The sequence below is a fragment of the Herpailurus yagouaroundi genome, unplaced genomic scaffold (assembly GCF_014898765.1).
Source record: "Herpailurus yagouaroundi ecotype Mexico unplaced genomic scaffold, PumYag 164, whole genome shotgun sequence".
Taxonomy (NCBI): domain Eukaryota; kingdom Metazoa; phylum Chordata; class Mammalia; order Carnivora; family Felidae; genus Herpailurus; species Herpailurus yagouaroundi.
Genome location: NW_024412405.1, coordinates 35829309 through 35847548, shown reverse-complemented (window position 1 = coordinate 35847548; position 18240 = coordinate 35829309). Strand labels below are relative to the sequence as shown.

Genomic DNA, 18240 nt, shown 5'->3' with positions numbered 1-18240 from the left:
CACATTGGGTGTAGAGATTATTTAAATAAATAAAATTTAAAAAAAAGAAGTAACTGTATAAAGTACTTTTCTTTCTTTAAGATTTCATTATTGGGGTGCCTGGGTAGCTCAGTCAGTTAAGCATCTGACTTCAGCTCAGGTCATGATCTCAAAGTTTTTGAATTTGAGCCCTGTGTCAGGCTCTGGGCTGACACCTCAGAGCCTGGAGCTTGCTTTGGATTCTGTGTCTCCCTCTCTCTCTGCCCCTTCCCTGCTTTCTCGCTCTCTCTCTCTCTCTCTCTCTCTCTGTCTCTCAAAAATAAATAAACATTAAAAAAAATTAAAAGATTTCATTAACTGATACTTTTAAAAATTATCTGACCAGTTACTAGGCAGTATCACGTTAGGTCAGTGGTTCTGAAACTTTGGTATGCATCAGAACTGTGTAGAGAGCTTGTTAGGAAGGACTGTTAGTCCCCACCCTCTGATGTTCTAATTTGAGTGAGCCCTGAGAACCTGTATTTCTATCATGTTCTTGGGTGATACTGATGCTGTAGGTCTGGGGACAATACGTTGGGAACCACTGCATTCAGTGTTAGGGCTTCTACTCAAATTCTTGAGGCATTTTTCAGATTAAATGATGCTGAGAGGGCAATTGAGAGGCTGCTGCAATAATCCTCTTGATAGCTGATGTTGGTAAAAAGTGGTTGGATTTTTAATGTATTTTGAAGGTAGAGCTGATAGGATGTCCTAATGAATTACATGTGGTTAAGAGAAAAATAAGGAGTCAAGGATTGTGCCAATATTTTGGTTTGAATAAATGAAGGGTGGAATTGCTGTCAACCTAGATGGGGAAACCACAGTGGAATAGGTTTGTGAGCAATGAGCAGGAGTTCAGTTTAGGACATGTTCGGTTAGCGTTGTCTTATTAGAAGTCCATGTGTAGGTAAATAGAAGAGTTTGGTCTAGAGCTATATATCTGGAAGTCATTAGGATATGGACGGTAACATTTAAGTCATAAGACTAGATGAATTCCTCAAGATAGTGAATATAGACAGAGAAGAGGGCCAAATACTCCAAACATGAAGACAAACCAGAAAAGGAGAAGGAGCAAATACCAGAGAAAAATGACAAAAGTAAAGTGACTTGAAAGCCAGGCGAAGAGAGTGTGTATAAAGGAAGGAGAGAGCAGTGTGTCAAATAATCATTAGGTCATAGATGAAAAGAACTGGGAATTGATCATTAGCAATCTGGATGTCATTAGTGACCTTGAGATTTCCGTAGGAAGGATGAAAACCTAATTGGCATGGGTTTAAAAAGAAGGGCGTCAGAGACAGTGAGTATAGACAACTTGTGAGCAGTTTTGCTCCATGGAAGTCCAAACAAAGGAGGCAGTGAAATGGGGTCTCAATTCATTTTTGGGGGGGATAGGAGTAATAATAACAGCATGTGTGTATATTGATGGGTGTGATACAGTAGGAAGGGGAAAGAATCAATTGTCCCTTCCTACTCAAACCTTCGGAATAGGCAACTAACGATAGCAATGTTTTCTACATGTGTTCTTTGAGAATGATTATGTACAGATTACTGTTTTCATTGGTTCATGGGTTGAATGAATACTTTATGGTGGTTCAGCGTTGCCATCTTTAAGAGGTATACCTTAGAATACCTAGAGAAAAAGAAATGAAAATTATTTTATTGAGTAGGGTCCAAAACAGATGTATAAAACTAAAACTTTAAGCAGAGTAAATGTATAATTTGATTTTGAAAATTATTTTTTAAGAATATCAATTTTCTATTTAACAATTTATGTGGCCACACATTTAGTAATGAGTATAGAATTGTCTTCATGTTTAACTAGTGAAGTAAATAAGCATTTAGCTGGAGCTAAAAATACTACAGAGCTTCTCATTTCCTAATTTTATGTTACTATAAAAAGGTATCTTTGAGAAAATTAAATCTCAAAGATTTTTTTAAGCTTGCCATAAACTCTTTCCTAATTTAGAAAATATCAAGAACTAATGAAACAAGAAATGGAAACGATTTTATTGAGACAGAAACAATTAGAAGAGACAAATACTCAGCTAAGGGAGAAGGCGGGAGATATTCGTCGAAATCTGCGTGACTTTGAGTTGACAGAGGAGCAATATATGAAACTAAAAGGTTTTCCTGAAGATCAGCTTTCTATTCCTGAATACGTATCTGTAAGTGTGTTGTATCACTTTTTTTAAAAAACACTGCATGTATTTTTAAAAAAATTTTTTTAATGTTTATTTATTTTTGAGAGAGAGACAGAGCGTGAGCAGTGGAGGCGCAGAGAGAGAGGGAGACACTGAACTGGAAGCAGGCTCCAGGCTCCAACTGTCATCTCTGTGCTCTGTGCTTGTGGGTCTCAAACTCAAGAACTATGAGATCATGACCTGAGCCGAAGTGGGAGACTTAACCGACTGAGCCACCCGGGCGCCCCCCAAAAATACTGCATATATTTTCAAATTAAAATGTGCCATTTATGTAATAGCCATAACCTTCGAAGTACCAATTAATAATTTTATTATTTTATGGCCCTGCTCTGAAAATGGTGAATGATGTTCAGATCACCAAATTTTAAAGGGTCTTGACCATTGACCTCCAAGGTCAAGAATAAATAGGGCTATGAAGTTAATAGCTGCATAGTCCATGGAAATGAGTCATTTTATCATAAACTGGTAGTTTATAATGTTCTCAAAATGCAAAATTATAGAGATAACAGATTAGTGGTTGCCAGGGGGTCGGGATAGTTCAGGATCTCTTGCAGTGTTGGTTACACAAATCTACACATAGGATTCATCTATGGCAGTAGTCTCAAATTTTTTAATGTCAGTATCCCTTTACACTCTCAAAATTACTGAAGACCCCAAGGAGCTTTTGTTTATACGGGTTATATCTATTAGTGTTTACCATAGTGGAAATTAACCTGAGACATTTTCAAAACACAGGAATACATAAGCGCATATTCCATTAGCCTTAAAGGCGATGATCTCATCACACATTAGATAGCCACTGGCAAACATCACTGAACAAGCATAAGAGAACAAGAGTAAAACAGGCAAAAAAAAAAAATCTTAGTATAACCAGAAAAATAGTTTTCATCTTTCATTCATCTTTCATCAATTCCCTGAAAGGGTCTCAAAGTGGCAGCGTGGTTACCAGGGGCTCCTAAACCACACATCGAAAACTTCTGGTTTGTGATCTATACATGTTATTTCACCCTTAGAGGCTTGAACTTTTTCATATGTAAAAGGGTTTGTAATATTAATAGTGCCTTTCTGTTGAGGTCGTTGTGAAGATTCACTGTGAATATGTATGTAAAATGCTTAGCACTGTGCTTAGAACGTAGTATCATTTTTGCAGGAGTAGTGATTGCTACCCTTGGTTCTCATTTGCATAAGGTTTCCAGATTAATGATTTCTTCTAAAAAGAAGTGTTACTTTTCTGTCCATCTTTTAATTTATATAGCTCAAATAAATTTTTTTTCTGTCCAAAGTGTACTATCTAAGACAGATTTCTCAAGTGCTGTCGTTGAGGCTTTTTCCATATTAAGTATCAAGTATCCCACTGATAGCAGTTATACATAATTTTGTTCCCTGGTTTGTTAATGTTCTTTGTTATCTTTTGTTTTCACAGACGGTATTATCTTAACTAGTTAGTTATACACAGATTCGTTGTGTTGAGGACTAACCTTAGGACTTGCCTCTTGCCAGATGTGGTACTCTTGCAATACAGCAATATAGTAAGGAATTTCAGATTGCATGCCTATATAATAAATAGGCATAATTACCCTTTCCAAATGTGCTCATGGCTTCTTAACTTCATAGGAATTTGTCAGATGGAACACTTTACTAGATTAGGTCAGACAAATTCCCCTGAGAATTATGAGTGAGAAGAGAGATCGGAACTGAATGGAAGTAGTGATATGAAAGATACCCCCTGATTCATCCTGATTATCGCTTACACTGCAGTGGTAGCAGTAGAGCTTCCCCAAGAGCCTAGGATGTAGGCTCACCATTTGTTTAGGCAATAAAGATAGAGCAATGTACAAACTAGGCAAAAATTCCTGCCTATAGGAGTGGAGCATTATAGACGATAAATTAAAAGTAATACGTAGAATGTTTGTCGTAAATGCTATGGAGAAAAGAGCAGGGGTGAGAATAGAAACTGCCACCAGGTGGGGATACTATTTTAAATCAGGTTAGGAGGATTAGGGAGGGTTTACTGATAGGGTGACATTTGATCAGAGACCTGAAAGGAGTGAAAGCATGAGCTATGCATTTGTATGTGGGAAAAAATTCCTCTATCAGAGGAAATAAGGGCAAAACTCAGACACATAATGTGTTCAGGAAGTAATAAGCAGATAATGTGGAATGAGCAGTGGTGGGAAATAGAGAATAAGTAGTAAATGGAGTACAGATAGAGGAGAAGAGAGACTGTGCCAGGGATGGAGAATTACAGATAATCTAGACTTTGAGGAAACTGAATCGGACATCAAGGCTTAATGTTAGTGGTCAAAGTCAGTTAACAACGGTCTTGTTTCTGTTTTGTACAAACAAATGTTTATTGTACGGGTATATATTCTGAAACTTTTTAACACTTTTCCTTTTGTTACTTTCATATTTTTATTACTGATAATTGAGGGTTCTATAAATTAGCTAATTTCAATGGTAACTTGGATTCTAAAATGGCTTATTAACTTGATTTTTTGTTTTTAAAGATTCGGTTCTATGAACTAGTAAATCCATTAAGAAAGGAAATCTCTGAACTGCAAGTGAAAAAGAATGACCTATTAGAAGAATTGAGTGAAAATAAAGGCCAATTGAAACAACTGACAGAGGTTTGTATGATTTTGATCACTTGTGGAAGAAGCTGCAAGTTTTTTTAATAGAGAGTTCCTCAAGATTTGTGATCGGGAATATAAAAGTCAATGATCGGAAAATGGGACTGGGTGATGCCGACTACTGCGATTCTTCAAGTAGTGGGAAGGTTAAAGTGGAGATGGTCGTCTGAAAGATTGGCAACGTCAGTCTGTGCTGTTGACTTGTAGTCTGTGGTTGAGTATTTTGTTGTAACTCTTTCATTCTTAGTCTTCGTTACACTATAGCCTTGTTTGTGATCTGAAAGGGAGCTGCTATCCATTTATCATTTTGCCCCTTCATTAAATACATTAGTTCTCCTGATGCTTGTTCAGAGCATGTGCTCTGATAGAAGCATCAGCCCCAGTGATGTGCATGGTCCTGTGCCTTGTGCTGGCAACAGGGGATTCAAAAGAGTCTCTGCCCTTCTAGGGTTCACACTCTAATAGAGTTAGAACCTTGGATGATATCTTGACACTGCCATTTTTCTGTGTAACTTGGAATAAGCCGTTTAATGTTTACTGCTCTGTCAGTAAAGAGAGAAGATAACCCTGTTTGTCCATTCATGTCCATTGAACTGCTCATATTTCTGTTTCAAAGTAAAAATGTCATTTTTCGCAAAGTCGCATATAAATATTTTTATGTCCTTTTTCAAGGGCAGCTTTTACCGAAGATGTATTGTCTAGAAATGAATAATTAAAATTTAATTTATATTTCATTGCTCTAATTTGCTGTTCTGTGAGTGCTGGACAGAATCTACTTCCATCATTAATGTAGAGCCAATATAACAGGCAAATGAAGGCTCATATTCTTCCTCTCCTCATAGGAGTGATTAAGTCAGCAGGAGTGGTGGCAGAGAAGCATATGTGCCAATATGAACCCTACTACAAGGTTCTATTTTGGGTTTGTTCTTTTTCTTCTGGTAACCTGCTACATTGTGCAGGTAAAGTATTTTGCACACTTTAGAAAGAGAGCTTTTAATGTTTAAAAAATTTTCATCTATAGTCAGAATAATAAAGGGCAAAGTTAGAAGGCCTCAGTTTGGCTACTAGCTAATTTTGCAGGCTTGGCCGAATCATTTAATCTCTTTTTCTGTAAAATGGATGGTGGTGGTGGAAACACAGGACTTACTGGGGACAAGGCAGTTAGATGGGGTTTCAGACTTAGTTCTGTAGCACCTCATGGTACCTCAGCTTCCCTCAGAGACTTCTTATTTTTTTAGGAGAAGGACTGGAAAAGTTTCCTAACCTTGTTTATATCAAGCTACCTCTTCTTTAATGTCTTTAACATTGGTGGATTCTAAGAATGGTTTCTTTTGAACTAAAGATTCCTTGGGCCAAAAAGAAAAAAACTTGCAACTCTAGAATTATTATTAGTATGTGATATATTTTTACTGTGTGGTAAAGCAGATATCCCAACTCTCGAGGGTCAATAATGGCATTGTATCCCAGATCTTTGTTTGTTTGTTTGTTTCAACCTCGCAAATAGCACTTTTAGTGTTTTATTGATAGGAAAACACTAGATAATTTACACTGGTCTGACTCATAGGTTCCTGAGTGTTTTTAATGCACCAATAATTCTTGAACGAAGAAACAGTTTTGTTTGTGAACCTGTATTGGACGTCTTCAGAGATACAGTACAAACAGGATATATATAGAAAGAGAAGGAGAGAGAGAAAGAAGGGTTTATTTTAAGGAATTGGCTCACATGATTGTGGAGACTTGATGAGTCCAAAATCTGATGGGGTAGGCTGGCAGACTGGAGATTCAGGGGAGAGTTGCAGTTCAAGTCCAAAGATAGTCTGCTGACAGAATTCCTTCTTGCTGAAGGGAGGTCAGATTTTATTAAGTCCTTTGGCTGATTAGATGTGGCTCGCCACGGGATACCTGGGTGGCTCAGTGAATTAAGCATCTGACTTCGGCTCAGGTCATGATCTCACTGTCTGTGAGTTCAAGCCCCACGTCAGGCTCTGTGCTGACAGCTCAGAGGCTGAAACCTGCTTCAGATTCTGTGTCTCCCTCTCTCTCTGCCCCTCCCCCATTTGTGCTCTGTCTCACTCTGTCTCTCAAAAATAAAAAAAATAACATAGAAAAAGATGTGGCTTACCACATTATTGAGGGTAATTGGCTGTACTGAAAGTCTATTGATTTAAATGTTACTCTCATCTAAAAAATACCTTTACAGAAAGATCTAAAATAATGTTTGACTAAATATTTGAGTATTGTGGGCTAACCACTTGACACATGAAATTAACCATCACAGAACCCTTCCATGTGTAAGTTTGTTTCTTAAAGGTTTATCATTTCTCAGCTGAAAATATCCTGTCTTAAACCTTTTCCTAAATTTAACAATCATATAAACAGAGAATTGAATCACAATCAGGAAAAAAGAAGCAGTGTCTTGTCTACTTAATAAAAGGTCTTAAAAACCCAGAGAATGTGATTTAGACAGAACAGAATTTACTTTTATATTAAAGCCTCATAAAGTTTGATTCTTCTCCTCTGTTAAGGGCTAATACAGGTCAACTTGCCCAACAGTGAAGAAAAGTAAACAATATTTTTAAATTAAAAGACTTTTATAAGGATATAGTGAACAATAAATATAGTATTTAACGTTAAAAGAAATTTTGCTTAACTATGTATTTGGGGGATTCTTTTTTAAATGGTTTGTTAAATTATTTACCGCCCTGGTATTTGGAAAGTTCACAGATACTGGTTTACATTCCATCTTTGCAACTTGACAATGGCATGATGATCTTGGACAAAAAACTTAGTCTTCTTTACTCTCCCCGCCTCTAATCTTACAACTCTTCCATCTACTAAATAGGATGAGACTAATAACACTTTCCTCATATGGCCATTATTAATAAGAGTGAAATTCACTCAGTAAATGTATATCGTACATCTCTTATGTGGCAGGCATTGTTGTAGGTGCTTGGGATACCTCAGTGAGCAAAACAGTGCTCTCAGGCCTCATGGAGTTTATATTTTAAAAGGAGTACAGGGAAACAAATAGTAAGCATTATAAATAAGCACATCATAGAAATAGAAGGTGATAACTGCAAAGGACAAAAGAAAAATGGTTCATAGAGAGCAGGGAAAAAACTATATTCAGAATTCTGTAGGGTCAGCTAATAGGCCTTATTGAGGAGGTTAGACATTTACAAAGACTTGGAGGTGGGGGAGACAACAGAGTCCTCAAGGAAGAACTTCCAGGTGGAGGGAACAGCCAATGCAAAGGCAAGAGGGTGCCTTGGTGTTTGTGGAACAGTGAGGAAGCCAATATGACTGGAATGGTTGAAGGGAGAGAATAGTTAGATAAGATCAGAGAGGTAATGGGCTTGTTGAGGTAATTGTAACAACTTTGATTTTAACCATAAGTGAAAAGAAGCATTGGAGGATTTGGGGGAAGATGTAGCATGATCTGACATATTGTGAAAGGATTATTCTGACTGGTACATAGTAGACCCTCAAAGAATTTTAAAGAGCTTTGTTAATGACCCAGAAAATGGATTTTTGCTGAGAACAGACTATAGAGCTCTAAGGATGGAAACAGAGAGACTTGTTATGAAGCTGTTGTAGTTATGTAGGTGAGAGGGGGCAGTGCTTCAGATCAGGGATCAGGGTGGTAGTAGCAGTAGAAGTGCTGTGAACTTGTTGGGCCCTATATGTATTCTAAAAGTAGAGCCATTGGGATTTCCTGATGAATTGAATGGAGGACGTGAAAGAAAGATAGGAGTCCAAATCAACTCCAGTGTTTGGGGACTGAAATCATGATGGATTTGCATTCAGCTGAGATGGTAGCTTGTGGGGGAGGCAGATTTAGGGTTAAAAGAGAGTTCAGGTTTTAGCTGTTTTGAGTTTGAGAGATCTGTTAGATGTACAATTGAAAATACTTGGATATGCAAGTCTGAACTTGGGAAGCTATGTATTTGGAAGTTGTTAACATAAAGAAGAATACTTAAAGCCAGGATGGGATCACCACAGGAGGGTGTATACAGAGGGGGGCTAAGTCCTGAGTTCTAGGACAGTTCAATATTGAACTGTAGAATAGAGAAGGAGGATTTATCCGTGAGGAAAGGAAACCAAGAGGATTTCATGTCCCGGAAGCCAAGGGAGAAAAGTTTGTCAAGGAAGAGAGTCAGCTATTTCAAATGCTGTCCATAGATCTAGTATGATGAAGTCTGGGAATTCACGTTATATTTAATAAGGCCATTGATAACCTTGTGAAGAGTAGTTCTGGTGGAGTGATGAGGTCAAAACTTTGATTACAGAGTGTTTAAGAGTAGAGGAAAGGAATCGGAGACAAGTCTAGGCAACTCTTTCTGTAGAGCTTTGATTGCATAAGGGAACATCGGTATAGAGATGAAGATGACAGAAGAAGTAGGGTCAAGGGAGGCATTTGTTTTTAAGGTGAGAGAACATAACTAATATACACAAAATTACATTGTTAAACCATAGAAGTTTTTTCGTTGTCAATAACAGACATTCATCTAATTGCTAACCAGCGGTGTAGGCAGTGCTCTTGGACATCAGGGTATACTTGTGTCTAAGGCTCACCACGTCAGTGTGATCTGTGTGATAAAAAGGATCATCTGTGTTTGGGGCATAGCCAGTAATTATATATTTGGGGGAAAGTGTTAGAACTCAGTGGTGTTTGTTGATTGAATTACTCTTGAGTTTTAAAGCATTTTATCTTCATATTCCACATAATGGCTTTTAAAATAATAATTTTATTAGAGTAAATCACTTAGCTCTTGATGGCTTGAGTTTTAATTTTACGTGAACTTTTTACCAAAAGATGGGACTCAGTTTAAAAACAACTGAAGAATGTGAATATAACCAGATATAAGGAAGGTAGAGAAGATTATGATCATTAAAGGAAGGTTTGTAAACAAAGTTTATCAAAAATCATTGAATTAGGATTCAGTTAGGTTGAAGAGGTAACAGAGATTGCCAGGTTACTGGAGTTCAGTTGTCATCAGTGAGAGTCATTGTCTCGAGGACTTTTAAGTGTTCCCAAGCACCTAGTTTATTTAAAGCACTAAATGAAATTGTTTTTAAGTGCAGATTTCTGTTTTTGGTTCTGTTATTTGAAATGTTCTCGTTTCGGTTTTTTTTACCCAGTGGGTTTCATAATTCTTTCCTCTTCATTATGTGTGCTGTATGTAGAGTAATTTATTGTTGGTGGTTTGAGGCAGGTAATTAGGAACTCAAAAATGCCCATCATATACAAATGGAGTAGCAAAATTTTTTTACTTTTCTAGTGGTATCATTAATTTAGGTCTCAATACATAAATTTTCTTCTTAACTATTGTGAGAGAAAATTTGGATTCCTTCCTAAGGGGAATAAATATTTTGTTTCATAGAGGACAAGTTGAAAATGCGTCCAGTGAAAGATAGTATCCATTTCTAAGCTCTCCTAAATTTGACAAATGTAAGGAAGTATTACTTCATTCAATAAGCGGTAAGTTACAGTGCCACAGTAAGCCTTGGGACAAGGTAGTGGTGTTAATGGCTGCAATCACTATGAAGTTACTGATATTCAGTAAGTCATGAGTCTAAATTTTTATAGTATTTGACCTTTTCATATAGTAATTCAGCAAACATTTTATCTTTATATACATTTAGGGTTGGATACCTTAAGGGAAGTAACACGGGTCTTACACACAATGCTGTGTAATTTTAAAGAGGAATAAAACCTCTGAAAAAAAAAAATTACTAGATGGTATTCACCCAAGAATTTTAAATTTTTTTTTTTTTTCAATGTTTTTTATTTATTTTTGGGACAGAGAGATACAGAGCATGAACGGGGGAGGGGCAGAGAGAGAGGGAGACACAGCATCGGAAACAGGCTCCAGGCTCTGAGCCATCAGCCCAGAGCCTGACGCGGGGCTCGAACTCACGGACCACGAGATCGTGACCTGGCTGAAGTCGGACGCTTAACCGACTGCGCCACCCAGGCGCCCCTATTCACCCAAGAATTTTAAAGGACTTCAAGGATGTACTTGAAATGGCAGCAAATGTATAATCTTGTTATTCAAATAGAGCAGTTAGAGTAGATTTAATTGCTTGAGAGATGGTAAATTGTCTACCCATCCTTAGAAACTAAGGACCTTGATAACTACAAACTGATAAACGACACTTCTGTTCCTCCTGAGCTTGCAGAATGCATGAAGACTAGGATACTGAATAATTATTTAAGTGTAAACTTATAGGAGAAGGTCAACAAAAAATTGCTAAATGAATATAAAGGAACAAACCAAACATAGTATTTTACTTGGGTGATACTTCCAAAAAGCCATTCACAGACTTCTAAATTTTAGTTTTAAAAATTTTGACAGACTTCTGAAGAATTGTTATCATGAGTACTTGGGGAATTGCTTTCTCTTCAGTGTTTGAAAAATGAGAGCCAGAGAGTAGAAATAAAAGAAACTTTATGAAAAATCAAAATAGAAGTACTGTCCAGAGATAACTGTTAAGTCCAATCTTATTAAATATTTAACATTTTAAAGCATTATACTAGAAAGGAAGCCCGGAGGAGAATCTCAAATTTGGAGACAGTGAAGTTTTTCTTAGTAGAATAAAAAAACTAGTAAGGCAAATTGGAGGAAGATCTCAGGAGATAAGAGGACTGATTATAACTTGTGTGGTTTCTTTTTTATAACCTCTCAGTTTATAATCCCCAAATTAGCATGTTCAAAATTGGTCACCAGCTCTAGAGAGTATAATATATTTCCATTTTATTAAAATATTTTCAAGAATAGATAACTTCAAAGAATCTTACAGGGAATGCCAGTGTATCTATCACCTAATTTCTGCCATTAACATTTTATTATACCTGTCCTACTCACATATATATCCATCCATCCACCAGTCATATTGAGTCTTATGAGAAATTGTCAAGCCTTTTTTTCCATGTATCAATATTTTATTCCTTTTAATTGCTGAGTAATATTCCATTATATGGATGTATTCATTAACCAGTTGATGGGCATTTGAGTTATTTCCACCTTGGAGCCATTATAAATAAAGCTGCTTCAAACATTTGAATATGGGCTTTTGTGTGGGCATGTTTTTGTTTTCCAGGGGTAAATGTTAAAAGTGGAATTTTTCACTTCTAGATTTCCATTTGGTTGTTTATTCATTGTGAGCGTATTTTTCTTTATGCCTTTGAGAATAGTTAAATCACTGCTCTAAAGCCTTGTTGCTAATTCCAAAATCTGGGTCACCTCAGAGTTGATCTCTGTTCATTGTCTTTTAAAAATGGGTTACGTTTTTCTGTTTCTTCAGAAGTCAAGTAATTGTAAATTGTTTATTTAAAACATAGGGTAAACTTCGATCATAACATGTGACTGTTGTGGAGACAACATTTTATGTTCCTCTAGATAGTGCCTTTGTTTTTGCTGTAGCAGAAATTAACCTGGTTGTACTCAAGCTGCATACTGTGTCTCTTGGGCAGCATCTCAAATTTGAGTTCAACTTTTTTGGGCGTTAGTATGGCTTCGTGGGTCTCTCCTACACATACGTTGTTCAGAGGTCAACCAGAGATTTGGCTGAGATTGTCCATAGAACTCAAGGTTCCCTTTCTCTGGTTGTCTGGAATCTGTCCTTACATTAGAGCATCTGAGTTGCCCTAAACTCTGTCTTCTGGTTCTTCAAACTAGAAAGATGAAGGATTTTCTGCTGCAACTTGGCACCGAGTAGGCCTCCCCTCAAACTAAAACCCTTTAAAAAAAAAAGTCAGACAAGACCAGGAGACTCATCTAGGAAAATTTGCTTCTTCCTTGTGCAGATGGACTCTGCTTTAGAATTTGCCTAATTTGGGTCACTTTTCTGTACCCTTAGGTAGTTGTTTTATATTTTCTTGTTCTACATTAGAATTGTTCAAGTGGGAACTAACAGAGCCATTAGCAGATGTGGAACTGCTTACAATTTTGTTTTAAGCGTAGGTGAAGAAAGAGAAAATCTAATCTATGCAGGTAGAATATTTGACTTTGAGATCACCCTACTTTTTTTAAAAAGGGCCTTAGCTCCATGGGAGACACTTTTTCTCAACATGTTTGGCTTTGTACTGACATGGATGGTGACATGTCCGGCGCTATTAAGAAAAATATTAGAAGCAAAAGAAAACATATTACTAGACCTTGAACCAAGTGTGCAGTTTTGAAAACTGTAACTTTGGTTGTTTGCACTTCCTACCTACTGATAATTATTGAATTCCTGATAAAGCAATAGAGTTTGGAGTTTAGAAACTAAAATCTGGTAATCAGGGAGCTGAGTTCATTCTCTGGAGATATATAAAAACTAGGATGTGTTGAATGAACACCAACAGCTAGGAAAAAATGCAGTTGAAGTTTCTAAAATCACAATACAGATGAGGATTGAGTTGCAAGAGGATAGGAGTACCTGGGTGGCTCAGTGGGTTAAACATTGGACTTGATCTCAGTTCAGGTCTTGATCTCAGGGTCGTGAATTCAAGCTCCGCGTTGGACTCCGTGCTAGGCGTGAAGCTTACTTAAAAAAAAAAAAAAAATTTGTAAGAGGCTAAACTCAAGACAAATCCAGGAAGGTGCGTACTATGTCATAGAACAAGTAGTAAGTTAATAGAAACTTTGAAGAGGAGAGAACAGCCAACTAACATAGATGCTTCAAAAATGACAATAATGGCAGTTTCATTGTTGTTTAGTAAGAGAAACTAATATATTTGTTAGTTGTGTCTCTGAGTTTGAGACTGACAACTAGGAGAACAAATTTTATACTTTAGTAAATAAGACTTTCCTAGATTGAGTTAGTAGTTTCCAAAATGGTCTTAATTTTTTTCAACACATGGTGGCAGCATATATTCATCTATTTCTTTAACCTATTTTGGTCTGCTCAGAAAATCTTGTCATTTTTGACCTAAAGGCCAAAGTGTTACCTTGTAACCTTATTTTCATTTATTTTTTTTTACATTTATTTATTTATTTTGGGAGAGTGAGGGGGAGGGGCAGAGAAAGAGAGGGGGAGAGAATCCCACACAGGCCCTGCGTTCACGAACCCTGAGATCATGACCTAAGCTGAAATCAAGTTAGATACTTAACCAACTGAGCCAGCCAGGAGTCCACCTTATTTTCATTTCTATTCCTTACTTCATATCCACTGCCTAAAACCAGTCAAATACGATTTTTTCCTAATAATTCAGATTTATAACTGGAAGACGAAAGTATAAAAACAAAGTTTCCTGGCATAATACATATTCTTCAGACCAAAAGTGTGTCGATTATTACACTGATTTTATAATTATACCTAATAAAAATATTTAGAGATGTTAAAGCCCTGTAAGTACACCATTAACTCTGCTTTTGTTTATATAATCTGGTTCATAACCGATATGACATGAAAACTATCTTAGAAATTTAACAGAAAGTAATTTTTGGGGGCACCAGGGTGGCTCAGTCAGTTAAGCATCCGACTCTTGGTTTCAGCTCAGGTCATCATCTCATGGTTCATGGATTCGAGCCCCACATTGGGCTCTGTGCTGACGGTGCAGAGCCTGCTTGGGTGTCTCTCTGTCTCTCTCTCTCTCTCTCTGTCTCAAAATAAATTTTAAAAAAAAAAAAGAATTTTTGATTTTTAAAAATGAAGTCACCCTTCCTGACGTGCAAATATTAATGAATTTCTGGGATCTTCTTTCATAATTTTTTTTTCCAGATCTGTAATAAAATTTGGAAGTAATATCTACACACTAACACTGGAAAATAGGGCTCATCTTCTACTTCAAATTTATTTATTTTTTTGAGGGGCTGCACCCTCTACTTCAAGTTTAGAGTTTGTAAGTGTCAGTAATGTCTAAAATTAACGTATTTTGAGCTGTATTGTGTGCATAAGCTTGTGTACGGTACTTAGTATTTTCATAAGTGCTGTACTTTTATTTTCTACTTATGAAATCTGTAACAGGTCAAATTTTGTTCCAATGCATGTAGCTAAACCATGTGCAGCTATTTTGCTGCTGTAGAGTTATTTCAGTATGTAAGTTTTGTTTCAGAAGAAAGAAATGTTAACAGTACTATCTAAGGAATTAATGAGTTTGCCCTGAATGAAGCTATAGCGTTTCATGAGGAAATGGTGAAAAATTTTTTTCTTATGAGAACTTTGGTAACTAGGAAGCAAGAAGAGTGTTTTGTTTAAGATAACTTCCTCGTTTAGAAACATAGTGACGTTTGTTGAGAAAAATTCTGCAAGATTACCTCGAGGCTCATTTTAGGTACATCTTAGGTATTCGTATGTGAGTAATCCAGTTGACTTTAACTGTATGAAAATGAGGTATGATACATATTTGTTATTTAGGTTTTTATATTTCAGGGATATTAAATTTTCTGAAATTTCTTTTTTATCCGACTTAACTGATGAGATTTAAATTACTTTTTAAGGTACATGTTTAAGATGATATCTGTCATTTATAATTATCCTAGAGTATCTAACAAACTTATCAGTAAACAATAGTTTTGCCCCTATGTTAAAGTAAACAAGCATTTCTCAAAATTTTGATTTATCGTTACATTTGTAGGCTCTTTTGGTCAGAGGTAGAACTAAGAATCTCAATTTTAATGAACGGCCTGGGATTCTAATGTGGCAGCTTCGTGCATTTGAAACACACTCTTGAACCCAGTGGTCAAGATGGTATATCACCATATTATGACAGGAAAAAAAACTCATGAGGGACCTTACCAAATGCTCAACTTATATCAAGATACACTGTGACCACTTCATTCTTTTCATCTACATCTCAGCCCAGATTCCACAAACATATTTGGGTGTCTGAGAGTTCTTTTTGGTCATTTTTAATTTTATGAGATAACTTTATGATCTAAAAAATTAATTAATAACTGCATATTTTAGATCATCTGAACAAATAATTTATACTAAGAGTGTAATCACTATGATGTTCGTGCCCATGTTTGCATTTAATTTTGTCATGGCACCACAAAGATAATTTTAAAAATAACCATCAGCTGGGGCACCTGGGTGGCTCAGTGGGTTAAGTGTCCCACTTAGGCTCAGGTCGGATCTCATGGTTCTTGAGCCCCGGGTCAAGCTCTGTGCTGACAGCTCAGAGCCTGGAACCTGCTTCAGATTCTGTGCCCTTTCTCTCTCTGCTCCTCCCCCACTTGTACCCTGTCTCTCTCTCTTTCAAAAGTAAGTAAACATTAAAAATATTTTTCTAAATAGCCATCAACTTAATATGTAAAATACACACTTCAGCCAAATAAATGCCAGATGCTGTCATGGATTACTGTATGAATACAGGTTTCACAGTTCACATAGAGAAAAACAGTCACGACATTGAGTCATCATACTTGATACCTGGTATAGCTATGCAAAACTCAAAACTAAATAAACTTCTACATGTTTTAACATTTTAAAGTTAAATTATGTAGTCAACATAAACTGAGTAGAACAAGCGTTGCTATTTAGGCTTACTTGAAAAAGGAGGAAATAAAGGGATTCTAGGAGTTGACAACCTAAATGAAACCTCATTTCATTTTTCCTTTCATCTAATTCCAGTGATCTGCCTCTTCTTAGCAATCTGCCACTTGGGCTAGCAGGCGGCTGGATCTGACTGAAGTTTTGGACTTTAGGAAAACTGGTGTTCCAATTGTATATTTCTGCATAACAAACTACACTAAAACTTGGTGACTTAAAACTATTTATTTGTTACATCTCTGAAGATTGATAGGTTCAGCTGGTTATTGCTTGCCTGTCTGAGGCTAGAATCATTTGAAGTCTAATTCAGTGACATATTTGGGGTCAGAGCACTCTCTTTGCACCTAGCCTCTCCTTATGACTAGTTTAGGTATCCTTCAACATGGTTATTTCAGCACAAGGCAACTAGAGTCCTCCAGAGTGAGCATTCAAGCATTCAAGAAACTCAGGCCAACACTTAAAGGCTTCCTAGGACCTAACTATGAAGTCTCAGAACATCACTTACAGCATATTCTTAGTCAAGCAAACCATTAAGAGAAATAGACTACATTTCTCAGTCGGGTCATAGCTTGCCACATATAAGGGAAGAAGTTGATAGAGGCCATCTTGGAGATAAGTTGATAGAGGCCATCTTGGAGATAAGCAGGTTTGGGGTGTTTCTCCCCTGGCCTGGTGACAGCCTGGAGACAGTGTGAGAGAGCCTTAAGCAAGATCAGGAAAATTGTTGGCAGACGTTAGTCTGTAAAAATCTATGAATTCCTCCCTACCGCCACCCCAAATAAGATGAATACAATCTCCCTTGCCTCCAGAAAGCTGAACAATAGACTAAAGTATTCTATTGAAATAGAGACTTTTATGTTGACCTTTAAAACTAAACACAGTTTTATTTATCTTGAGAAAATGCTTAATTTATATTGATAAAGATTGAAAAATAAAGGGATGGGCTAACAATTATGAAAAAAGACAACAGGAATGTAATATTAATATCAGATAAGGTATAATTTAAGATAAAAACTACAAAACATTAACAAAAAAATAATAAAAGATGATTTTTGTAGTCATCAACTTGTGCATATCGAATGACAGTAATTATAAAGAAAAAATTTTTAGAAAAACAAGAACTTAATGAAGTAATAATGCTGGGAAAGTTTATAATCTACTTTCTTCAGAAGTAGATTGATTTAATAGATTAAAAAAAGTAAGGACTAGAAGAATTAATTCAGTCAATAATTTTGATTTAGTTGCTATATACAAAGCTCAATGTTCTCTAATCAGAATTTTTTTTGTCACTAGGAAGTTTACAAAACTATCAGGTATAAACTTGACCACATTTTAAGTACAGATTTTATAGTTCCTGTTAAAAATCATAATTTAGTAAAACTAGAGATAATTAAAAGGTAGGGGGAATAAACTTACTGAGAAGTTCAGCATATCTTCTAGATCAAAGAGAAAGTAAAACAAGAAAACAATGAAAATGAGAACATTTTACATCAAAATCCTTGAGACATTTAAAGCTGTGCCAGAGGAAAATCTAGAGCTTTAAAATGCTTTTACTGTTAAAGAGAAAGATGAAAAATAAAGACATGCAGTAGTCATTTTAAGAAAGAAAGAAAAACAAGGAGTACAGAATGGTTGTATGTTAAGAAAATATAGCTCTGTGGTAATGAGCTTGAAAACTGAAAGAAAAGTGAAATGTCCCAACAAGATATAGATGACTAAAATCAACAGAAGTGGAGAACTTGAATAATCACTATAGAGGCATTAGAAAGTGAGTAAAGATGTATTACTGACGAAATTACTAGGTTCTCAGATGGATTACCCAGATAGGTTCACAGCTAATTTCCACAAGGAGAGCTGATTCCAGTTGATTAAACTACACCAAACTATTGAAAAAGATGGAAAGCTCTGAG

At 36.2% G+C, this 18240-nt stretch overlaps 1 protein-coding gene across 4 annotated transcripts in view; it reads left to right on the top strand.

Annotated features, from left to right (window-relative positions):
* PIBF1 (progesterone immunomodulatory binding factor 1) overlaps positions 1 to 18240 on the top strand; it is a 203488-nt gene that overhangs the window by 6674 nt on the left and 178574 nt on the right. For all 4 annotated transcript variants that reach the window (XM_040487375.1, XM_040487376.1, XM_040487377.1 and 1 more), the window contains exons 4-5: positions 1985 to 2183; positions 4727 to 4846. In XM_040487375.1, coding sequence (XP_040343309.1) covers positions 1985 to 2183; positions 4727 to 4846 — 319 coding nt within the window. The remainder of the gene's footprint in view (positions 1 to 1984; positions 2184 to 4726; positions 4847 to 18240) is intronic.